Here is a 25,636-nt window from a genome sequence, read left to right as displayed (position 1 = left end):
TTTTTTCTTTCTTTATGTGTTCACGATTTTCATATTAAATCTATGTTCTCACTGTTTTGTTTGACAAGGCAGGGCTCACCACTGGATTTACAGCTGTAAATGTTCAGAATCAAGTTTGTTTTCTGATGTGTCCTTTAGGTGGAGATGGTGTACTCCCTGCTGTCCATGTTGGGAACGCATGACAAGGAAGACCTGAGTCGAACTCTGCTCACCATGTCAGGTTCCCAGGAGAGTTGTCTAGCCATGAGGCAGTCGGGTGAGTGTCACATTGGCGGTACTCTTGCACGGAACTCAACCTGTGGCAGCAGCTAATGTTTTATTGGGGGACGTTGAAGACAGGGGCATGCTACTCTAAGGGCGTTGTCATACGATTGTCAGTGGGTTAATGCTACAGATCAATTTATTTATTTATTTATTTATTTATTTATTTATTTATTTATTTATTTATTTATTTATTTATTTATTTATTTATTTATTTATTTATTTATTTATTCTTTTACCAACAGCGCAACATGTGGTATTACGTGGTATTACAGTTGGGGGGTACAGTTCTACAATGCGTAAGAAGAAAACAGATACAAAGACGATGCAAACACTTCATTGTCAGATATATGAATGCAGGATGAAGACAGGGAGTTCCATTCTCGAACGGTGTGTGGAAAAAAACGACGATTTAAACAAGTCTGTTCTTGCTCTGAATTCTTGCACTTTATAATTGTGATCAGTTCTCTCGAATCTATAATGTGGATAGAAAATGTAATTGTCCTTATGAATAGCAGTTCTTTGGTGGTACATGTTGTGAAATAATTTTAGCCTCAGTTTTCTTCTCCTCACTTCATGTGGTTCCCATTGTAATTTCTGTTTTACGCTGGCCATGCTAGTTTGTTAGAGCTCCAATACAGTGTTACTGATGTCCACAAGCCACGGGCCTGACAAAGTCCTGGGTGAAAAAAAAATCTGTCCGCAAGAGGGAACAAGGTGTCACTATTTTCTGTGGGCCAGAAAAACCTATCGAAAGAAAATGGCAGACTAGCACACACAACAAATAGACGAATTGTGAGGAGCAGCTGGTTGGCGAGAGAATAAGAATACTACGTGCCAGCCTAACAGAATGATGGATAATGCTATGCAAATAACCACCAAACACAAAACAAAACACTACAAGAAAGTGATCAAGATGAATTTGACTCCTCTGAGTGGGGCTTTGGTGAAGGGGATTGAGTCCTAAGGTATGGGTTTGATCACAGCCACAGCGGTTGTGTTTTGATAGAGATGAAACACAAGGCGGTCATGTACTGTGTGGCGTCAGTGCACGTTAAAGAACTCCAGGTGATCAAAATTGATCTAGAGTTGATCAGGAGCCCTCTCCACAGCATTCTTCTTAGCCCGTTTTGCTTTGGGACATTAAACAGCATGCCCCATACCAAAGCTGAAATTTATTTTCCTTTTTTGAATTCATCTTTCAGTGGCTTACTTTCTACCCGCTGAAGTTGACCAGTTGTTGTCAAGTCTCAATATAAAATGTTTCAAAATTGTTCAAGTGTACGGTTATATTTTTTTTTATTTTTTAGTAGCAGCCTTAAATTTTTTCATGGATTTCACAGTCCTTTTGCTGGAGTATTTACTACAGCTATGGGACACTCAAACCAGTTGATGGGAAGTAGTGACACATTGGAAGCCATGCTCATGTGCCATCTTCACTTTCTTCTTGATCCAGGCTGCCTACCGCTGCTAATTCAGCTCCTACATGGCAACAGCCAGCAGAGCGAGGGGGAATCTGAGGAAAGCCAGGCCGAACAGCGACGAGTGGTTCGTGAGCTTCGACTGCGAGCCAGCCAGGCTCTGCACAATGTTGTGCACGCTCACCCGGACGACCGTCAGAGCCGCCGTGAGGCCCGGGTGTTGCGGCTCCTGGAACAGATCCGGGACTTCTGCGATTACCTGCACGACATTGAAGCATGCATCGCCGAACCAAACCAGAATGGTGAGAGACCATGCATGTAGGCTTGAGATGTTTTCTCACACTTGCAAGTCGCTTAGGCTGTGGTTTCAGTTGAAAGCAATTCTTGAAAAGGAACTGTCACGCGCTGGCTTGAAAGTGACGTGAAGCTTTCTCTTGTTGCCAGTAGCAGCCAAACTCAATATCTCTCTCTCTTTTTTTTTTTGAACAATATTTATTGCCTCAGGGCATCAGTAGGGTATGAGATGAAGAATGAGGAAACGATTAAATGATTAAATGAATGTAAAAAGATCAGCTGATTTTATGAAGTCCAAGAGTGAGCGATAATGTGGTCTCTGCATCCAGTCGAGATACGAGGCAGAATTGCTTGCTGAAAGGCCAGCTATCGTCAAGTGCCGGATTCGGGTCAGTTTCAAGATCTCTTGTTCTGAACAATTCACTTGCGAAAGTGACCTACAGGTCGTACTTGCTAGTGTAAATGTAGGCACTGTGGACAATCACTGCTCATTCAATCTCCTTCATGACTTACAAATGGGGATGCACCCTTAAGAGGCCAACCGTGGGGTAAAAAGTAAAACTGGAGTTGTTGTATGTAAGTGGAAACAAATATCAGATTGAGTCCTTGCGAATGCCTCCTGGAAGTAACTTTCAAAACATTCCAAAAAACGAATTGTATTACATGTGCAGCTGTGGTCGAGGTGCATTGTTGAAAACATTGTCAAACGCTATAGTATAAGTAGACAAGTGATAAATGGCGATGTAATCGGCAAGACAATACTTATAATGGAAAGACTCCGAAACAGCCCGTTTATGTCTCTAAGGTCCCCGATTGCATAGTACTCGTATTAGGAGACTAAAACCAAATTGTTTTTGAACAGTGAGCACTGAAAATGGACGCATACGAGACTATAAGGCATTGATCTCGTTACACTCAATACTAAGGCCCCTAATTTTAGGTGATGGAATGCTTTAGACTTAGTGAAGCAAGAACAAATTATCTGCAGTATTCCTTGGGAAGCATCCTAGGTAGCAGCAACTGCAGTGTTGATGATTCATGCTGCACAGTTTTGTGCATGCTGGTTCCTTTTTCTCCCTTGTCCTTGCTCTTCGTGGCTCTTTCGTCACCTTCTGTTCTTTCCAAGTGGCCTGCGCCACCTTTTCACATACTCTATCCTGTTGGTATGTGCTGGGTACTTTGCCTCAGGGACCCTCAGTAATGAAAAATATCAGGCCTTTTCTCGCAGCTTACCAGCCTGACGGGTGAGCTTACTTTAGGTATCACATTAATGTAAAATAATGTCATTGTAATGCAGATGTGGCGGTACAGTCTTGCATTGTTTACGATCTTTATTAATATGGATGGCTTGAATTATGTACCCTTCAGGGGACCGAACCTTTTTAATGTATTTGTGCTTTGTCAAGATGGAAAGTCGATGTTCGGTCAATGGATACAGGGAAAATGCATGGAGACTATTGCGGCTTGTGTATCTTCGTCACAATTGCATATGAAGAGCGATGAAAATCAATTCGTTACTGCTAAAACCAGCGGTTTCATATGCTGAATTTCTAGTGTAGAACACCATAGGAATGCTGTTAAAAAGCGCAAATTACTGAGTGATGGCCCTTTTCCTTTTGGGGTTTTGTGCTTTACAGTGTGAAGTCGTCCAGTTGATGCATCTTGCCATTATCCACACTGTATGAATGGCTGCGAAGAAAACTCTTTCGGTAGCTTGCGCCACTTAGAAAGCCTAATTCAGCACCTTTCAGTTGACTGAGTCCACATGCAGCCACAGCTGAGGTGAAGTGAACAGTTGTAATAGAAGTTGTCATTTATCAGCGAGATGCCATCAAGCATATCATAGAGCACTAGATGCATCAAGTTGAATCACACTATTTCAATTGTAATGGAAACCTGGATGGAAACACACTACCCTTCTTGAATGGATAGGCTAGCAACTGAATTTCAAGAGATTGGCAGAATTTTATTGCTGAGAACATATGTGAATCAATTAACTAAATTTCTATTAGTCTACTATTAGATCCTACTGATGTCACGAACATGTTTTCATCAAAGAAAGAGAATGACATTGCTAACTCACTTTCCCATGAAAAATACTACAATCTACAATTTAGTCATTACAAAAGTGAGGAACATTTATAGTTTATGGTCAGAGTCGCCCAGTCCGCAGTTTTAAGCAAGAACTATGAGGACTATGAATGTATGGTCAATGACTCTTCCTTATACCTTCAGCTGGCAGGAAAGTTTGATAGTGTAGAGTCTAGACTTAGGTATGTGTATAATATAAATAGTGCTTATATGCGAAATTTAACACGTTTTGATAAAAATTAGTTGTGGTATAGCTCTGGCTAACCCTAGTTGCATTGCGAAAGCAACGACGGAAGCTTCTTTTGCCTGCTACATTGTTCCCCTATCACGCCCTATCAGTGTAAGGTGCTGCATTATTGGGGACACAAGTTCATCCTTTAAGGGTGTGACGCGAGAGCGTAAGCTACCAGCCCACATATAAAGTCGCGCTTTGACCAAGCTGTATGGACGTGCCAGCGTGTCGTAGGGGTAACGAGAATGCAAACGGTTCTGGCAGACTGATTTTGATATCACCATCCCATATGAAAGGAGTGACCCGAGTTGGCAGCTCCTGCTCGGGTCATAGAGGTAACATGAATTCAAATGTAATGACAGGCTGATTCCACCGAGGTGAAGCGCGCTTATATCCGCGAAGCGTCACCTCCTCTCCTCTGCCACTGGTTTCAATCGGGCATTCCAAGTGGTACATTTATAATTTTGTTCTTGGAACCAATTGGAAGCTCCAGTTGGTACCAATTAGAATGCCAGGTGTATTGTAATTGAATGTTCTAATTGGACTGGCCCTCAATAAGAAATTTCCAACTGGTTCTGATTGCACGCTGGAACAAATGCCCCAATGGGAGCCTGAAAGAAAAATTAATGTTTGCTCTCTGCACAAATGTGTACAAGTGTGTTACTGGCAAGCATGCATGACACAAACCATAGTGGCACCAAGTTTAAAGAGGTGACACAACATTTGGAACATTCCAATTAGAAAGTCTACTTGAACCTCCAAATTGGAATGAAAGAACCAGTTAGAACTGCTTTCATGCTAATGTCTGACTGGATATTCCAATTTGATTTCCCATTGAGGTGATAATTGGAAATGTAACCCAATTGGACTGCCCGTGTCTAAGTAAGAACTCTGATTGGGTTAGCCAGTTGAATTCATGACTCCAATTGGTCAACCTTCCTTTCGATTCTAATTGGGTCCCACTCGAATACCCATTTAACATAGTGGTTTTTTATCTGGATGAGCGATATTAGAAAAGGACATGCTATATAGTTTGCACCTCTAAATAGCCTGCAGAGCTGAAATATTGAACGTCTAAATGTGTAAGACATGCAGCTCTGTATTATGATGTTTGCAGTACTTGTGCAATAACCATTCATTGGATTCTGAGTGTGTTTTGCACTGAGTTAAAGCTCTAGATGCCTTTCTGGGACATGTACTAGTAGTAACAGTAACTGAGCTGTTAATAAGTGGAGAGCTGCCTTGCAATTTACATACAAGTGTAAAAGTGAATGCCGGTGAACTACGTACCTCAGAGTATAGATTACAGGGATGGTACATGTAAAGGAGCGTGGAGTTAGGGTAGACCACAAGCGGATAGTTGATGGGCTTTTCTTTTCTGCTATTTCAGAGGCCGGTGATCAGCATCCAGGATCAGCTATTGCGGCACTCATGAAGCTGTCATTTGATGAAGAACACAGACACGCTATGTGTCAGCTCGGTGAGCCCCTTGGTGCAAGCAGTGTACATTTTGCGCTATGTTGGGCTGTTCATCTAAACTCAGGGCTGGAAACAGAATGGTTGTCTTTATACAGTTACACTGATAATAACTTACCAGCTGCATATGGCTCTAATGTGCATAGTTCATGTTACTACTGATAGTTGTAAGTGCTATGGGTTTTATTGCTCGGAGTGTGCAAGATGGCCTGTAGGGGGTGCTTCTTTGCCTTGTGCTCTCTGTTCAATGTTCGGGGGATTACGCATATAATTGTCTCAGCATGGGCTAAATGCAAATACTTGAGCTGAAAAAGAAATGATAAAAATAAACATTAAACTACCAAAATGTATCACCTTACAAACTTTAGTAAGCATTTAAAAAAGACAGGAAATCACAGGAAATCACAAGGATGCATACCTGATCCTTATGCTAGCTACCGGTTTTCGAATGCGAAACAGTAGCTTGACAGCTAGAGAATTTGCTGCCCTGCTATTCCCTCTTAAAACCTCTACAGCTCAATTTCATGACAGTACAGGGCTTGTGTGTTGTCTCAGTACCCAGATTTAATAAATGCTTTGTGCTTATAAATATAGTGATAAGTCTTTTATCAATGTTTGGTCATTCATAACACAGACATTTATTCAGATGCAATGGATGCCAGGCGATGTGACTTATTTTTTAGCCTAATCTCTGTTCTATAGCGTTTGTGTTTTGTGAAGCTTGAATAATGTTACTTGTTATACCACAAAGGGCAGCCAATGAAGCTACCATTTATTTGCTGATCAGTTTTTATTGCAAGCTACGCAGGTAGAATTCTCAGCTAACTACACAAAAAATTCACTACTCGCATTTTCTATGTGACGCAGTTTAAAGAACAGAATTCCGAGAGCATTGTGGAATCTACACTGCAGAAATGTGAAAGCCAGAGCGTTGCCGCTGCACACGGTGCATCACGTTTGCTTTCATTATCATTATCAGCTAAATGCACCATCATTATCATCGTTACAGTCATCATTGCCATTATCACTAACTGCAATGTCATTGTCTTCGCTACTATCATTCTCACGATAGATAAGGAGAATTACGATGTGCATTTCACAATCACTGGCATGGCACATTTGGTTAAAGCACTCTGCAGGGAATCTGAGAGTCGGAGGTTTGATTCCCGGTTAAGACAGGATTTTTATTTTTCTGATGATGTCATCATGATGATTGACAGCTATTTTCCCTCCTTATACATTCGTTATTAGCAAGTGACACATCAGCGCGCAGATCCGATTCACAGATCCTGCGCACAAATCTCGCACATGGGATTTCGTTCTATGAGCTTAGAAAGGCTTTCGCCTTAATAGTCGCATATACTTTGTTGTTTGATTAGCATTACCTGAATCCAACCGTAGCTGGATCCTGTCACATTGACCGTTTTCAGGTGGTCTGCAGGCGATAGCAGAACTCATCCAGGTGGATCAGACAAGCCATGGGAACACAGCTGAAGCAACCTGTGTGACATTGAGGCGATATGCGGGCATGGCACTCACCAACCTTACCTTTGGCGATGGAACAAACAAGGCCCTGCTTTGCTCCATGAAGGGTTTCATGCGTGCTCTGGTCTCACAGCTGCACTCTCCCAGTGAAGACCTACGACAGGTGCGAGACTGGTTTGATGCTGGCTTCCCTGCAGTGCTATATATACGTATACCAGAGCTGGTACTTGCACAGTCTAATGCAGCATAAAAAGAAAGAGATCATTACATATCGTGAACTTGTGAAAAACTATCATGCTCTTAGTCCAATTGCAAGAACTACTACTTAGTGGCATTAGCCAGATAGTTTAGTTGCAGTCAAAAATGGTAGTTTTACTTTTCCAGGAGAAGTTAAGTCTGGTTGCCGAGTGCTGCTTCAGAGTTTCCGTGCATGTTGACTTCAACTGTACAAAGTGGCTTGCTAGGCACCTGTGTGTACAAATGGGGTGTTGATGCATGAAGAACAACATTTTCATGTTGCCATGGATGCAAGTTTTTGTAAGAGAGTAATTATTCATTAGCATCCACTGAAATGTTGCTATGCAGGTATCAAGGAATGCTGTACAGCTTTCACAGAAACTGTAGTCAGAGGAAAGTTTCTCCATGTCTGGGGACCAGACCCACAACACTACCTATCCAGAGCATTTTTTCTAACTGTTAAGCTTACTAGGATGGACTTCTACTGCATGAGCAGACCTATGGCTGTTCGGTGGCAGAACGAATCACTGGCTCATCAGTGCAACATTTTGGTCCATGACCCCTTTCCTAAACATTTCACCCCAGAAGAGCTGAAGACCAGGCCAGGGGAAATCTTGTACCCATTGAAAAACCGGTGGGTACCCGTCGGCACCAGGGATCAAACCTGGTACCTCCCTAATGCAAGGCAGATGCTCTAACACAAGGCCGCTGCTTCGGTCTATTTCTTAATTTAACATATTTGAATGTAACAGTCTGTTTGAATTTAGTATAATACCTTTCGGGCTCTGCAATGCTCCCGCAACTTTAGAGAGATATATGGACATGATTCTACGTGGCTTGAAATGGCATATATGTATGTGCTACCTCGATGATGAGGCCATTTTTGGCAGAACATTCATTGGCACAATGAGCGCCTCACTCTTATACTGGATTGCCTGAAACACGTTGATTTGATACTGAGTACGAAGAAGTGCCGGGGCATCTCATCAATCTAGAAGGTGTCACACCTGACTCCCAAAACACTGAGGCCATTGCATTGTTTCCACTCCTGCAGAATGTAAAAGAACTTTGAAGTTTCCTCGGACTATGTTTGTATTTTCGGCACTTCTTTCTTCATTTTGGTGACATCGCTCACTTGCTTACATGCCTTCTACACAAAGACGCTCCCTATGTGTGGACATCTGTGTCTGACTCTTCTTTTCACCGGCTCAAGTTCCTGCTAATGCCTCATTTGATTCGGCGGCATTTCAACCCCTCTGCTCCAACGGAAGGCACACTGACTCCAATGGTACTGGCATTGGGGCCGTACTGATGCAGCTTTATGGCAATAAGGAACATGCCATTGCTTACACAGTCTCTGTTTAAGCAAACCTGAATTCTACTATACAATTACTGAGCAGGAGTGCTTGGCAGTAGTTTTTGCTGTTCAGCGATTTTGCTGCTATCTATATGGGTGACCCTTCACAGTGGTTACTGTTCATGATTCCCTGTGTTGGCTGACCAACCTCCGTGATCCATCTGGCCATCTTGCATGGTAGGTAATCCATTTGCAAGATTTCGGCTGTACAATTTCACACATGAGTGGATGCTGGCACGCTGACGCAGACTGTCTCTTATGCTTGCCGCTTTCCACGATGGGACATGACTTCGACAACTTTGATCACTACATTGCTGTCTCTATTCCCTGATGACCGTACGTTCCGTGCTGAACAAAGGCGGGACGAGAATCTCAAATCATTCTTTATTGCTGTGGAGGACTGTACAGCTTCCAGTCCTATTGTACAGGGTAGCCCTATAGTACAGGGAGGACTATTCTGCCACTATTCTCTGCTACCTTCTGGTGATGTCCGACAGCCTACACACCTTGGTTTTGCACGTCATGCATGCCGACCCCACTTCGGGACATCTGGGATCAGCACGGACATTATATCGTACCCGTGAACGTTTCTACTGGCCGCGGATGAGCGAAACCATTAAGGGGCATGTGGCTAGCTATGTCCATTGCGCGAGTCAAATGCCTGACCAATACTCTTCCTGGTCTTCTCCATCCTGTGATGCCCTCAAAATCTCCTTTTGAGAAGGTCTGGTAGACCTGCTGGGACCCTTTCCCATGTCTCATACCTGCAACCGCTGGATCGTCCTCTGCACCGACTACTATACTCATTACTATGAAACGGCAGCTCTCCCATTGGCTGCTATACACCAGGTCTCACGCTTCCTGCTGCATTTCGTTATACTGTGCTGTGGGCCTCCACGAGCCTTGATCAGCGACTGAGGTCGCCAGTTCACTGCTGATGTTGTCGAGTTTGTGCGAAACGCATTTCCGACATCCTACCTCTGACCATCCACAAACAAACGGGTTGACCAAACGAACCAACCAGGCACTCTTTTAATGTATGTTGCTGCCAGCCATAAGACCTGAGACACATTACTACTATTTATTACGTATGCATACAGTACTGCTCTGCAGAAAACAAACTGCACTTCATTCCTCCTCATATAAGGCCGCTCCCCTCGACACACCCTCTACACCGTCCTCCCATTCTTCCCAAATAAGTCTTGGGATTGCTGAGATCCTTAGCTGGGCTAAAAAAAAGCCTGCCGGTTAACCTAAGAACTCTTGCCTCATAAACGCACTCCAAATGTTGCTATGACGGCCGCCATCGTCATGTCATCTACTGCCCTGGGGAGTTGGTCTGGCTTCGATGTCCTGTACGAAAGCGGGGCTTAAGTCAGAAAATGATGGTGCACTATATTGGTCCCTATATTATTCCCGAGAAAATTAGTGACCTCACCTATCGGGTTGTGCGCCTCGCCAAAAGTGGACATTTTATGCACGCACCGAGCTTACTCACGTCGTGCGATTGACACCCTGCCACCCTTCTGCTGACGACTGACTCACCTGGATGGCTTCGTCTCTGACAGAAAAAGTGTTACAGACTCTGCTTCAAGCAGTGAATGGGATTGAGAAGAATGAAGAGGAGGGCGAAGTTTGCACGTGCTGCTCAACCTTGGTCTTGTCTGGTGGTGCCTGCGTTGCTACCCATTGGCCCTGTGCTCCTGGCCTGCTGAATCGTCTAGTACGTCTCCGTAGGAAGTTCTGGACATAACAATACCATAATGAAAGTCGTTCTTGTTAGTTTTTTTCAGGGTTGGTCCATCATTTGAACTTATGGTAATTAGACCCTTGTTTTCATTTGATTTAGGTTTAGTTAACAAGCTTTTATTGTGTAACCAAAAATGCTGCACATGTGGAGACTATTAATTGGGGCTAATTCAGTGCAAAATTATTATTGCCCTTAGCCTCGACCTAATATGCATGCTCCCTGAATGAGTGGTGTGTCAGAGTGTGTTCTTTTCCCAGCATTATGCCTGATGTTCCAGAGCACTCATTTCTTTGGTTGTCACTGCAACACCTTTCAACATGCGTGGTCCCTGCAGTCAGATGCTCGGGTCTTGACCTCTCTGTAATGCCTGTGTCACAGGTGACAGCCAGCGTCCTGCGCAATCTGTCGTGGCGGGCGGACTCCTCCAGCCGCGAGACTCTCAGGGAGGTGGGCGCAGTCCCTCTGCTCATGGAGGCCTCAATGGAGGCCCGCAAGGAAGCCACACTCAAGAGCATCCTCTCGGCCCTCTGGAACCTGTCCGCCCACTGCACAGCCAACAAGGTCAGGGGATTGTCAGCTCTAACAGCATGCTTGTGCGTGCGCTTTGTACGTTGTGAGGATATTGCCAATACACTAGATATTAAGCACGAAAAGCTTCACTTTACTTTTTAAGGCGAAAGCCTTTCAAGGCCCTTGGGCTGCGGAAATGTTTGCAAGAAATGTTTGCACGAACTGACAAGAAAAAAAAAAATTTCTCTATCGGGAATTGAACCACTATCCCTCCGATCTTTAGCTGAGCGCTCAAACCACTATGCCACACTGGACTCGTGAGAAACCAATCATAATGCTTCATGTCTAGCGTGAGGGTCATATTAACGAAGATAGTGACGATGCAGTTAGTGATAATGATGATAGCAACGATGATAGTGATGCTGTAGTTAGTGATAATGATGGTATACTAGTGATGACAGTGACAGTGCATTTAATTGATAGTAATGATAGTAGAGATAGCGATAACGTTGACAGTATAGCGATTAGGCTGATTAAGCAGGGCCACTCTCCAGGGTACGACCTTTTAAAAGCAAAGGAGCTCAATGCTTCGATCAGGTACCGGAGATACTCTGTGCAAAATGCTGCAGCGATATGCACGCTGCAAAGCAGCAAAAATGCAAATCAAAGCTCTCTCGTACTCGGAAACCAGCTTCCCCATTTTCTACGCTGGCCCGTCGAGCTCTACGAGGCTGACGTCAGGATCGCAGTGACATCCATTAGTCTGTCTCACTGACGGGTGAAGGATGGGCATACACCGCTACTTGTCTCCGCCGCTCACCGCGCGCTTTTTCCTCGCCCGTTTAGTTTCCTCGCTTTCACTCCAACATGACCCCTAGTTTTCTCTCCCTTTTGGAGATGCCCCATCTCCCGCCAAACGCGGAGGAGGAAGGGGAATTTGGTTTGCGGAGGCTAGATGACCAGGCAGGAGAGTGAGAAAACCTCTGAGGGGGACGGAAGGAGAGGGAAAAGCAAGATCGGTTGATTACGATGGTTGCATACCTGCCAACTCTTCCGAATTTTCCATAAAATGTCAGAATTTTGACCAGTCTTACGATTTTACGAATCTTGCAGGAAATTTTCGGAAAATGTTTTATTTCCGGAAAAAAAAAAAAAGTGCGGACATCTATTAACATCATGGCCTCCAAGATAACACCACACGCGCGGAAGGGTAATCTCGGAGGCCATGTTAACACTATTATGGTACTTTTGGCGGCCACGAGAGGGCAACACATATTTGTGATATCATCATCAGCAGCTGCAAATGTTGTAGTTTCTTCTATCGTCTACTCGGGGGAACATGAATCCATATCCAAAACTCGATACTGTCTCCGCCAGGCTAGTGGCTGTTCCTTTGTTCACGTGTTTGGACAACTTTGGTGTTGGCCTCTGTTTTTGCATGATCTGCGGCCGCGTCCGACTCAGTGTGACTCTGAAGTTTTAGTAGTAGCAGTTTTGCAGTGCAATGGTGGGCTCAAAGCCGCGACAGTACTTCCAAGTATTTTTGAAGTCGTACGCGGCAGAATTTACGTGCTTCGTGCCGTCTAAGAAAGAAGAGAAGTTCGGATTTTGCATCACGTGTGCCTGTGATATTAACATTTCACATGGTGGCAAGTCCGACATAAAGATCCACATCGCTTTGAAAAAGCACCGAGGATATGTGCGAGCCGCGGACAGCCAGCCGAGCCTCACAAGTTTTGTTCGCAGTGACAGCGACCTCGGTGTGATTCGTGCAGAATGCCATTTCACGGCGTTTTTAGTTGAACACAACATACCACTCAGTGTCAGTGATCACGCTGGACCACTTTTCCGGAAAATGTTCCCCAAGTGCGAGGAAGCCAAACGCTACGCCTGTGGACGAACGAAGACGAAGGCAATTGTTCGTGAAATGGTCGCGAACGCAGAGACTCCTTTGCTGGATGCCCTAAAAAAAGCAGGTATTTTCGATTGCTGTGGATGGAAGTAACAATAGGGATACGCAACTTTACCCTATTGTTGTGACATACTTTGTTAAAGAGACCAGTAGAGTTGAAAGCCGCCTCCTTTGCCTCGGTACAATTCAAGGGGAAGCGACGGGTCAGAAAATTGGAAATCTGATTCTGGACGAAATGAAGTCCCGAAGTTTGCCTCTTGAAAACCTGTTGGCATTGTCTTCGAACAATGCCCATGTCATGATTGGCAAAAAAAAACAAAACAGCGTTTCGACTGTATTGAGGGAGGCTCAACCAGCTTTGATCGGGGTTGGTTGCCCATGCCACCTCATCAACTTGGCTGCCCAAAAAGGAGCTGCATGTCTTCCTGTAAAGGTTGATGAGGCCTTGGGTGACATTTTTTTTACTTAAAAGCTCAAAGCGGAAAGATCGACTGAAAGACTTTCAAAGATTGCACGACGTTGACGTCAGGAAGATGCTGAAGCATTCGCCGACACGTTGGCTGTCTTTGGGGAAGTGTTTGAAGAGGCTGCTGGACCAGTGGAAACCACTACTTAGCTTTTTCTTGAATGAAACAAAACAGTGCAATAAGCAGAGCTTGTTTTTGGAATCTTACCACATTCCCAAGGCTTCTCTACAAATCGCCAAGAATCCTGCGCCGGCCTCAAATACTGCTGTACACCTTCCCAAGGCTGCTGCAGGTGTTGGAAAAAAAAGCACCGACTGTGATGGAACTTCACTAAAAAGAAAAGGAGTTCATTCTGCACTGCAAGCAAAGAAACTGAAACTTCAATGCGAGGCATCTGCAGAAGCTAGCCACGTGACCCGTGAAGAGCGCCTACTTCTTTTTTTGTCATCTGAGCTACGCAGGGCATGCTGTCTTTTTCTCCAAAATGTTATACCTCTTTTTGAGAAGACAAACTGCCTACTTGAGTCACAGGCTCCTCAGATTCATGTGCTCAGGGGCCTCTTGTACCGCCTTCTCGAGGATCTCTTGACTCGATTTGTGCGGCCAGGTGTTCTCAAGGGATGCCATTCATTGCCTGAAGTTGCCTATGGAGCTGTAGAGAATCAAAAATATGATAAAGACATCGTCATTGGCATGACAGCCTCCTCTGTAGTTGAGACGCTGACCTCAAATGAGAAAGAGCAGTTCTTCTCGGCTGTACGTCTCTACTTCACTGCAGCATGTCATTATATTTGCCACAACTTCCCGCTGGAAGACGTCAGCCTGAAGATGGCTGAAGTTGCCCAAGTGCAGGCTCTAGAAACTGCTTCATTCAGCAGTGTACTTCATCTCATTATGGCGTTTCCTGCTATTCTGCCCCAGCAGAGTGGGGAAACAAGAGAAGAAACAATTGATGCACTCGAAGTGGAGTTTGCCAACATACAAGCTTGCCAGATTCCAGCAGACATACTGAATGAGCCAAGCTGCGACATGCAGCGGTCGCAATTGGGAAGCATTCGAGATGTCGACAGATCACCCAGATTCCGCAGAATCTTAATGGTTATGCTGGGCATCCCCACAGTAACGCTGAATGTGAGAGAATATTCAGCTCTGTCAACAAAACTCGAACGGAGTTTCGCTCATCTGTTTCCGAGAAAACTCTAGAAAGTCTGCTGATGGTGAAAGGACACCAGAGTGGCACCTGCTTTGAGCAAGCCTACACAGAGAAGTTTTTGAAGCAGGCGAAGTCAGCAACTGCAAAAGCGTTGCAAAAATAAATCGTGACACAATGGAGTTTTCGCTCATTACTCTACGGGACACGGATTTTGCTTGTGGGTGAGGGAGCAAGGGTGTCGCTAAAGATGAATTCTTGGAAAGTAAAAAAAAACAAAACAACAACAACTATTCTAGCGACATTCAGTGCAATTATGTTGTTGTCATTTGCACTCTGCTTCGCTGTTCCTCTTGCACAAGATCTGCCTTATATCTAGAGATTGCACTTTCCTGTTAAAGCTAGAAAAAACAAATGAAATAAAGTATGTCGAATTCAATTTTTGAAATTTAGTTTTAACTGAAAGAGATCAGTATTCCTGACATGAGTGCTGCAGCTAGCTTATCGAATAGAACTTGCACTCACAGACTGTGTGGTGCCCACCTTCTGCATCCATCTAGCGCTGCAACCCATCTTCCAAAAATCCACATCCTTGTGTATATTTTTGTTCAACAGTTCCATCAGTTACCTTCTGTCTCTTTCTATCTATTGGTAGCAGCATTTGATTCTGCAATTACAGATGAAAGGGCTTTACAAGTAATTAATGGCTGTCTGTGCATTAATTGCATTAATTTGGATGCTGAAGCCTACAAAAAGGCAAGATAAAACTCAGTGACGGAGTAAGAACTAGAAAGTCCAACCCCCATTTTTATTGCTTACTCAGTGACTGTAGTATCTGTTATTCATTTTTTTGTAGAATTGATTATAATTTAAGAATTATTTTGAGAATGTTCTTGATATTCATTCCAAAATGCAAGTTTCGGTAATTTTTTGGTAAATATTATTTTCGATGAATTTTGACGTTTTTTTGACGATTTTATGTGGCAAATCTATGTGGCCATGACTCACTTAGAGTTTTTGTTTTGCTGTTTTTGCCAGTATGAACTGTTTCTTTACAAGTGATTGCACGCATGGTAGTACACGGAGCTTTGCTTGTAGAAGATATTGCTGTCGTAACTTAAAGAGTATGGGAAAGTTAAATGAGACAACCAGAAGGTGAAAATTAGCGGAAGTGTATGCTTCTGAGAGCTAGGTTGACATGTTATCATTGGGTTCAACCAGAGGGTGAAGAATCATGTGGTCAGCCTGCTCTTCGCAGCAACGGAGCTCTGGCTCAATCTTCGCAGTAGCCAGAACGTGACCAAACCACACAAATTCTCGTATGTCTCCTGTCCAAAAGGTTGAGACTCTCAAAATATACTGCCCTGGATGTCACTAGCAGGACACGAGATCACGTAAAAATCTCACCTATTGCATGGTGCATTGTAACTCGCACAAATCTTAAGGGCGCATAATGGCAGGCATGACAATAGCAAGAAAGCCACTGTTCTTAAGACATAAAAACAAAATTAGTTATGGTCTAGCTCTGATTTACCCTAGTTGAGTTGCGAAAGCAACGGCGGAAGCTTCTTTTGCCTGCTACATTATTCTCCTATCATGCCCTAGCAGTGTAAGGTGCTACATTATTGAGGACACTTAAACTCATCCTTTAAGGGTATGACGCGAGAGCGTAAGCTACCAGCCCACATATAAAGTCACGCTTTGACCAAACCGTATGGACGTGACAGCGTGTCGTAGTGGTAACGAGAATGCAAATGGTTGTGGTAGGCTGATTTTGATATCACCCTCCTATATGAAAGAAGCGACCCGAGTTGGCAGCTCCTGCGCATCGCAGCACCAGCTCGGGGACCACGGACACGGCACACAGTGACGAGCGGTTGCACCTGGTGTAGTATTGCTTTCGCAACAAAACAAACAAACAAACAAAAAAAGCAGCCTGACGTATTTTCATTTGCTATGCCAGCTTGCTATTGTACTGTTGTATTTGCGGTTGCTATGCCTGCCCACAGTGATTAGGAGTTTCGCTGTTCCTTACGGCAACATGCATTTTTGGTCGCTTGCGTCCACAGTGTTCTTGAAGTACTCCGAAACTGCATGCTACCGACCGACTCTTTGCTATTTTTACAACAGAACCTCTTCACAGGGCTTCACTGCATTTTGGCACCTTTCTTCAGAAGGCAGGGTGGGGCCATTTCAGGAGTTGACTTTGTTCCTTGAAGTTTGAATTAATGACGTTTTACTAATAATCACGTGGTATTTTTAGCCTCTAGTTATACTATGCCAAGTCATGGATTGTATTGTTGCACATTCTGTGTGACCAGATTAAACATACTGTTATGCAAACAGCAAACGTTTTTGTGTCCATCATGTTCTTTTTTTTTTGTATACAGGTAATGACATTTGGCTATTTATCCATCTCCAAAACTTTTCCTATTTAAACTGATATTTGATATTTGAAGGCATCTTTCCTCATATTCTGTTCGCATATTCGCACACCACCATTGAAAACAAATCACGAGAGCAAGATGAAGAAAATATTGACTCACCTGTGTATTTCTTAACTACTGTTATATATTTTCTTTCTTTTCCCGGTGACTGCAGGTGGACATTTGCAACGTAGAAGGGGCGCTGGCCTTTCTCGTTGGTACGTTGACCTACCGAAGTCCATCCAAGACGCTGGCTGTTGTCGAGAACGGTGGCGGTATACTAAGGAACGTGTCCAGCTACGTTGCACTACAGGAGCAACATCGGCAGACGCTAAGGGTGCACAACTGCCTGCAGATCCTTCTCAAGCAGCTGAAGTCACCCAGCCTGACCGTTGTGAGCAATGCATGCGGCACACTGTGGAACCTGTCTGCCCATTGTGCCCAGGACCAGCGCACCCTGTGGGAGATGGGCGCTGTGTCCATGTTGAGGAACCTCGTCCATTCCAAGCACAAGATGATCGCCATGGGAAGCTCGGCGGCTCTGAAGAACCTGCTCACAGCCGCAGCAGAGCTAAAGCTGGCCGACTGTGATGGCTGTAACAACAACAGGGACGATAACGACAATGACAGTTTGCCCTCGCTGGCTGTGCGGAAGCGGAAGGCGTTGGAGACTGAGCTCGATGCCAGTCTGTCCGAGACTTGCGACAACATTGACAGCCCCCGTGCGAGTCCCACTGGGGAGCCACGGTTCGGCTTTGACTTTCATCAGCCGGACGTGCTGGAGCGGTTCCACACATACCTCCCAGGTAGAATGTACCACAGCATCGGAGGTGACAGGGACGTACCCCGCTCGGACAGCCGTGACAGCATTGGTAGCACACAGTCAGAGCCGACACACTTGAGACCCCCGCAGTCTGTCTTCTCCAGGCAACGGCGTCGAGGAAGGCAGCTTCTGGAACGATACGGGCGAGGTGGGGATTTTGGCAACCTGAATCTGGCACTCGTGAATCCCTATTTTCCCCACCATAGCTTAGAAGAAGAAGATGCTGAGGCTTTGAACGGAAATGATATGGAAGAGCCTTCGAACCAGGCAGCTGGCCTAAGTCATCAGAACGGTGTGTTGGAGCGCCCACTGTGGCTGGGTTCTAATGGACGAGTGGAGAAAAGGCTTGATGACAGTCTTGAAGAAGATGAGGAAGATGAAATTGAGGAGGAGGAAGAAGACGACGACTTGGAGATAGATGCTTCTAAAGGTTGCGCAGACACTGCTAATCACAGGCACGTGTATGGCGTGAAGCCTCTTGAAAGGAGTCATAGAGAAGTTCGGGAGATCCAAAAAATTTTTGAAAGGGCGCAGAGCCCACAGACATCTTTGAGAGGTCTGCATGTTCAATGTGCCAACGATATGGTGATCTTAACTGACCTTGGAAGCTTGGAAGACATATCAGATATGGTTGTTTCCTCTGCACCTAAGCAAGAACTAGAGGCTGAAGATAAGGAGGAAGATGAGTGCCTCTCTGATGAAGACATTTTGTCACCCCCTCCTCGAGAGGATGAAAATGTGAGTGTAAAGTTAATCAGGAAATCCATGGAGACATTGTTAGTGTGCACAAATGTGCGATATAAATTTTTAGAGCTAAGGTCATTTTGTAGAGTAGCGGAATTTCTTCGTGGCCTTAACAACAGAGCTTGGAATTGATGCAAATGTTGATGCAATCAGACGGGCTACTTGAGGCTGCTCACTGCTATTTCAGATATATAACTTGACTGTCAAAAGTTAGGTTTTCTTTTTTCTTTTTGCGACATTCGCATTCTGAGAAATTTCGCAGCCACATGTACATTTGCGTGACATGTTTTTCAGTGCATATTGCAGCGCAGTATTGCTTCAGCAATACTTCTACACCAGCTTTTGCACAGATAATGCAGTAAAATCTTGTTAATTCGACTTTCGTTAATCTGGAAATTTGGGTGATCCGAATTAGGTGTGCGATCCTATGCTCATGTATGTCTACGGCATCAAATGCTTGTTAATTTGGACATGGGTGGGCTCTCACCGGTTCATTCCGATCACAGTAACTGTTCATTCCGACTTCGGTAACTGAAAGGGGCCACTTTGCGAAGAGATGTCACTGCTATTTCATCACATTATGAAAAGAGTAGCAGAGGCCTTTACAATTTTGGAGAAATTCAATGTTCTCGAGAGCATGCGCAAAGCAGCACCTGACGAAACAGAAAGCCGTCGTTCTTAATTGGGTTTCATCTTAAATACCATCATGCACGTGTTCATCTGATAAAAATTACTGTGATGCAAACAGTTTTTGGCAGTCTTTTGAGACCCACTTGATAATTTGACTTTTTTTGTTTATTCGAACACTTTTCTGGTCTCTCAAAGGCCGAATTAATGAGAATTTATTATACAATTGTGGGCAACAAAAAGGTGCCTATATATGTGCATGCTTTGCTGAGCACTGAAATGGTGTTTCACTTGTAATAAATTTGTTGTTACTTATAGGAAATATATAACTGAGTTAAAACTGCAAAGGTTTTTCAGGTGCCAAAGCTTTTATAATCTTCATTGCAACACCTGTAAGAACTATTGGCATGAAGTTTTCTGCCACAAAGAGCTATGTTTGGTTGTGCAAGGTTGTGGAAAAAGGCTTTTATAACTCTTTAAAAAACATTCATCTTAAGGCCGATGGTTTAAGCTGCGACATAGGCATCTGACCACATCAAAGACGTCACAGAAGGAAGGGTGATTCAAAAGTTTCCATAGCTGACCGTCCTGCTAGTTTGTGCCACAATTCCTAGGTCTGTTGCACTGTTTTAGCAGAGAATGTTGTCGAGATGTAGTTCGTTTTGGATATATACTGTGAAGTGGCAAGGAGGCATTATAGTGTTTTATTTAGTTCATATACTTAGTGATATATGTTACATGGCAGGGAAGGGAAGTGCCTGTGGATGAAGTTTAGGGTATTAGTTTTATCTTGATTTAGTGAACCTCCTGGTCTTCGAGGTGTCCCAAACTGTTTTCAGTGGAAGAAGTACCTTATGTGCCCATGGAAAGCTTTGCTCCTGACTGGGGAATACTGCCCTACTTGATAGACAGGGACAAGTGAAAGACGACACACGAATGCAGCGCAAAATATATATATGCGCTTCATTCGTGTGTCGTCTTTCACTTGTCCCTGTCTATCAAGTAGCGCAGTATTCCCCAGTATGATCAACCAACTGTCCCATGGAAAGCTTTGCTCCTGACTTGGTGATGCAGGCAACATTCACCTGTAAAGGCAACCGTGTTTTGTTTTTGACAATCACATATTTTAATGAAGCTTATACGGTAGCTTCTCATATCCGTCCTGATTCATTGCACCAAAATTGGTAGCTGTGTGGTAAATCATTCCAGTGCAAGTTGATTTTAAAATACTGTATTTAGTTCAGGAAATTGCTGCGGGCAACACTGCATTTGCGATGTCAAGCATTAATCCCACATCATCGCCCTTTCCCTGCATGAACAACAAATTGTGAGGCTTGTATTAGGCCATCTCAGGCATCTTATAAACTGAGTGCCATTTCATATCACTATTTCAGCCATGCCCAAGGCTGTTTTCCCAATAATGTATGCAATTTCTTCAGTTTGTGAACTAGAACGTCATTTCTGGCCATGAACAGAGTTTTGGTTTCTAATTGCTTTTTTAATTTTTTAAAAATAGTTCTGCTTGTTATTTTTAACAGGGGTTCATTGTGTCAGAGACAGAAGACACCGAGGAATGCGACACAATCGCAACTCAGTTTTACGTAAAAATTATCGAAGTTGCTTAACCTGCCTTCATTCTTCAAACAGTGAATTAAGGCTCTCCTAGCAATATGGCACCATTGTATGCATGAAGCAGAGAAGATATAACCACTGCTCTTGGCTTGCATTACAATAGACATGGTAGTCTACTGATTTGCATGATGCCTGCAGAGCTGATGATTTCATGCTCGACTTTTCTTTATGTCACATTTATGATTCTGTATGTGTTTGTGCTTAGGAGGTGACTGAGGCCGACCACAATGAAGCCTGCACAAGTTCAAGCCACAGCCAATCAAGTTTCACTGTTGGTAGCATGAGCAAGGGCAGTGGTATTCCTGTCAAGGCCACCTTCGCCAGGCCGTCCAGAAGAGATGCATCAATTAGCATTGCCTCAAGGCCTTCGAGCATCCCACAGAGGTCATTTCCAGGCCCATCTAGTATTGTGGAGGAAGGAGGGCCAGATCGGCATTCAAGAATGGAAGTGCAGTCCACAGAGTACCCAGTGGACACAGTGCCAAGTGCATCTGATGCGTCTACTCCACTGCTATGTACTCGTTCAGAGCCACCTAGTACATTATCATTGCAGACAGTGAACAGCCGAGGTGCAACAGGGAACATCGGTGAAGTGGCATCATTGCAGACGTGTTGTCAGCAGCAGCACCAAGGTGTTGCTGCTGCAGGCGGCAAGAAGCCGGCCGGCCATTGCTGTGGTTTCGCTCACTCCGCACCAGCGCCGTCCCTACACGAGTACATATATGGAAAGAAGAAAAGTGTTACCAAACCGCCGGTGGCAGTCAAACCTTTACAGCTCCAGCAACAGCAGGCTGCGGCGGCTCCAGGACAGTCTGACTTTGCTCAAGCAGATGGACACCAAACTGCTGCGTCAAGCTCTGGCTCAGCGGCTACGAAAATTCCACAGTCAGGTAAGAGACAGAATGTAGTAGATGGACGATTTGAGCAACTCGCTTTTCATCCCGAGTGGAGTGAAGGTAGAATCGGAGAATCGGTGACGATATAAGGGGGATGGAATTACAGCGCAACGGCAGCTTGGATAAAGGGAGGGGGTCGTCGATGCTGGCATTTGCTGACCCTAGAGGAGCCAAGCACCAGTCCAGGGGAAAGCTGTTATCTGGTACTCATTGTAAAACCTCTGAACACCTGGAAGATTGACCCTACGCCTCTCACAACCATCTGAAGTGGCTGCATGGGAACATTTTTTTAAAGGCGATAGGATTGAAGGGCTATGAATGTTGGCTATCCTGGTGCTGTGCTATGACCATTGCAACTGCGCTTCGTGGTCCTGTATGGGCACACTACATATTGTCCACACTGTCGTTGGGACAGGGGCCTTGCTGTAAGTCCTGCTTTCTATTTTGACAATGAGCGTGAGGAAAAAAAGTATCCAATGCACAGTTTTCCAGTGTGTACAAGCAGATAATTAAGGGTGAGGAAATGAGGGATTTGTTATGTCATGCATATGAATGAAACCAGCAGCCACCAAAGCCAAGGAAGGCAAAACAGAACTGATTTTTTCCCAAGTGGGAAATTTATATGGTGTAATAGATTTAAGTCGACGAGAGAAAAACTGATTAGTTAATAGCAGGAAATGCAGCCACATGCCATCAGTGGGATCCCACTGCCAGCAACGAGGTTGCATTTTCTTCTAATTTTTTAATCAGTTGCCTTTTAGGCACAAAATGATATTACACTGCTTATTTTCATTTGGTAAATAACTCAAATAAAATAAAATCCCCTATGCATGCTTTCCTTGGTCTCAGTGGTTGTTGGCTTCCTTTACATGTACGTTATAAAAATCCTTTCATTTCGCTACTATTTTTCTGTTCAGTAGTTTAAGGAACACCTAGTTCTGGCATATATGGTGCCGTAGGTGGCTTAAGGTGGTTTTTGCATAGCCGCTGCCATTGAATAGCATAAAGGGGTGTGATGTAAATACAGGCTGTATCATACACAGCCTCTGTGAAAATATTTGTCGGGGCTTTTGGCTTGTGGGTGTTTCTAGGAGGCAAAAGCCATGCTGCAAAGGGATTCTCCGCGAAAGCAGGACAGTGTGCCAATGGGTTTTGGGACAAATTAAGATTTAGTATATAAAGTGCCATTGTTGTTTGTTGCTTGATGTGCTTGAAAAGCAGACCTCATTAACTTCTGGGTAAAGGAAAAACGGTTTTATTTTGTTCTATCAGAACGCTCATCTCGAGTCATTGGGGCTTTCTGTACAGTAGAGAAAATGTTGGCCAGCAGCCCGCTCTGTGCCTATGCTTGCCTTATCGCGTAGCTATATTGGCAAGAGACCATGGGCCTGCCTTGAGCAAAAGGGCAATTTGGCACGTCCTTTCTTCATGAATCGCATGATGGCACTTCTGCTGCAGGTGGCACGGCCCCTGCTGTTGAGAACAAGCTTGGTGCTGTTTTGCTAGTCCGCCGAATTCGTGTCAAGCATTAAGGTTGTCACCCTCACGCTTCTGCGAACACCTGGCAGAGGCATAGATGTTGTGGCAGTGTGTGTGTGTGCCACAGGAAGAACATTATTTTCATCGAGGCGGCAGAGCTAGGCTCAAACAAAAGTAAAAGAAAAAAGAACCATGCGGTGCTCGGAAAATGTGAGCAATAGCTGATTGGGTGACTGCTTAACAATTTTATTGAGTTACCTTTCGGGACCCACATCTTCGTGCACCTCACAGTCTTGCTCTGCATCATAGGCGCGAGCCTCAAGGTCCTGATGATTGAGCTTGGTGTTTCTGGGATACGTTTTGGCAGAAGCGAAATGCAAAAGGCACCCATTTGTTGTACAATGTCAATGCATTCTAAAGGTCCCCAGGATGTCTAAATTAATCCAGAGATCTCCACTGCCGCAGCCCTCATAGCCCGATCAGGTTGCTTCAGAAACGTTAAATCCCAGATACTTCACATTCCTTCAGGTTGCCACCTGGAAGAGACAGCTATTATGCTATTTTTTTCCTTTAAAACTATTTAATATTTTGATGCAATTTAATGCATGCCTTAGTATTGTGATAATCGCAAAAAGTGACCACCCTGAAATGTGAACCACACTAATTAGCTCAACGCTTGGAAACGAATTGGTTCCATAGGCATAACGTATTTTCCATTTGCATCACTGCCATTTGTTAGAAGCAACTGACTCCAATTGGAATCGCCAGTAAGAATAAACTGTAATAATTTGGGACCGGTTGGAATGTTCTTCCAAATGGTCAGAATTGAGGCAGAAGAGATAACCCATTGAGTCCATTTGGACTTGCAAATTGGTATGAGCCCAGTTGGTTGCAATTCAGTGATGGTTGAAACCGACTGAATCCAACTGGGCTTGCAAATTGGAATCACTTGGTATTGCAAATAGGTCCAACTGGTCTGCCTGCATGTACATAATATCCGTGTGAACGCTTGCATATTTGGAAAGCACTGCAAAATTAATATGGTTTCTTTATTAAGAGCGTTTCAGACCTTAATCTTCTAAATTGTGTATGCAATTCGCACTTTTTTGCCGTTCAAGTTAAACTACATAACTGCACTGAACTGACAGCGCATCACTACGTCTGGTATGAGAGCCGCATATGTGGGATTATATAAGTGGAAGCAAGTATGCACTTTGTGGGTATGCATTTAGCTTATGTTAGCAGTGTCTGATATAATACAGATATTCCTTGAGTGTTATGCATGACTGCTTGATTTCTGTGAATGCATGTGCATGCTTTCCATTTAAAGATATTCACAGATTAAGGTGAGTGTAAACTTCAAAAATTGGGCTTTTCCTATTGCACCTTAATATTGCAGTTTGCATACATTAATGTAAAAGTACTTTTTGTGAAAGTCTGCTAGGTGTAATATAACCTAGCATATAATAGGTCTACACTGAGACCTAATGGCTGGCATTGGTCAAGTTTCAATAGATCCATTATGTGCTAATTTATGATTGGACATTTTCTATTTAGTGCCAATTAGAAATTTTCCAGTTGGTCAGTTCTTTTCGAGTTGCTTATTTTTGCCTGTGTTTCCTTTTCATTCTTTTTTCATATTCTGTTTCACCCGTTTTCAAGTGAGTGTCTCTCTTCGTGATGAAAAAAAAATTAAAACAAAATGCAATTGGAAAATCTGTTGTGCTTATGGGACCATTTGAAAGCTCCGTTTAAAATTTTCAAGTGTGAACTGCACTTCGGTTCGGTATGGCTGACAACGTTACAAAGTAACTCAGGCTACGTGTGAAGTCGTATACAGTGGAAGTTTTCGGATTAATTTAGATCACCTAGATACCTTTAATATGTACAGGTAAAGTGCAGCACACGGGCGCCTTGTGCGTTTCGACTCCAGCAAAATGCGGCCGCCGCTGCCGGGTTCGGGCTATGCCAGCCGCACTGCTGTGGATGAAGCGAAACAACGGCATGTGGATGGTGGCCATGGGCTCGTCATGACGCATAAGCATGTCAGCGAAATTTAAACGCCGGCTAAAATCTCTGTTCTTCATTAAAGGGTCTCTCTCTCTCTCTCTCTTAAGCTTTCTCGATGCATGCCGCAGCTTAAAAGAAACTGCATAAGCAGAATAGTGAAGCATTTGTGATTGGAGATACAACTCGATAACGAAGCTGGAAACACCCCTGGAGCCCCCCTTAGGCAGTGGCATCGACTAATTGTCACGACATCGCTGATAAGTAGTTGTTAATCCCTTCGAACCGGTGAGACCCCTCCGATATATGTAACGCCAGAAGGTGCAAAGGGATTAACCACGACGCTATGAATATCAGTC

The 25,636-nt window shown here is 44.1% G+C and overlaps 1 protein-coding gene across 3 annotated transcripts in view; it reads left to right on the top strand.

Moving 5' to 3' along the window:
• The window catches only part of LOC146185778 (uncharacterized), a 122,884-nt gene that overhangs the window by 88,292 nt on the left and 8,956 nt on the right, over positions 1–25,636 (top strand). For all 3 annotated transcript variants that reach the window (XM_084606702.1, XM_084606701.1, XM_084606703.1), the window contains 7 exons: positions 139–256; positions 1,718–1,984; positions 5,690–5,779; positions 7,206–7,423; positions 10,983–11,165; positions 17,245–18,630; positions 21,101–21,785. In XM_084606702.1, coding sequence (XP_084462828.1) covers positions 139–256; positions 1,718–1,984; positions 5,690–5,779; positions 7,206–7,423; positions 10,983–11,165; positions 17,245–18,630; positions 21,101–21,785 — 2,947 coding nt within the window. The remainder of the gene's footprint in view (positions 1–138; positions 257–1,717; positions 1,985–5,689; positions 5,780–7,205; positions 7,424–10,982; positions 11,166–17,244; positions 18,631–21,100; positions 21,786–25,636) is intronic.

Source organism: Amblyomma maculatum, chromosome 6 (genome assembly GCF_055883805.1).
Source record: "Amblyomma maculatum isolate TAMU_Amacu chromosome 6, ASM5588380v1, whole genome shotgun sequence".
NCBI lineage: Eukaryota > Metazoa > Arthropoda > Arachnida > Ixodida > Ixodidae > Amblyomma > Amblyomma maculatum.
Note: the sequence above shows the minus strand (reverse complement) of the source record. Positions and strands in the feature narration are given on the sequence as shown.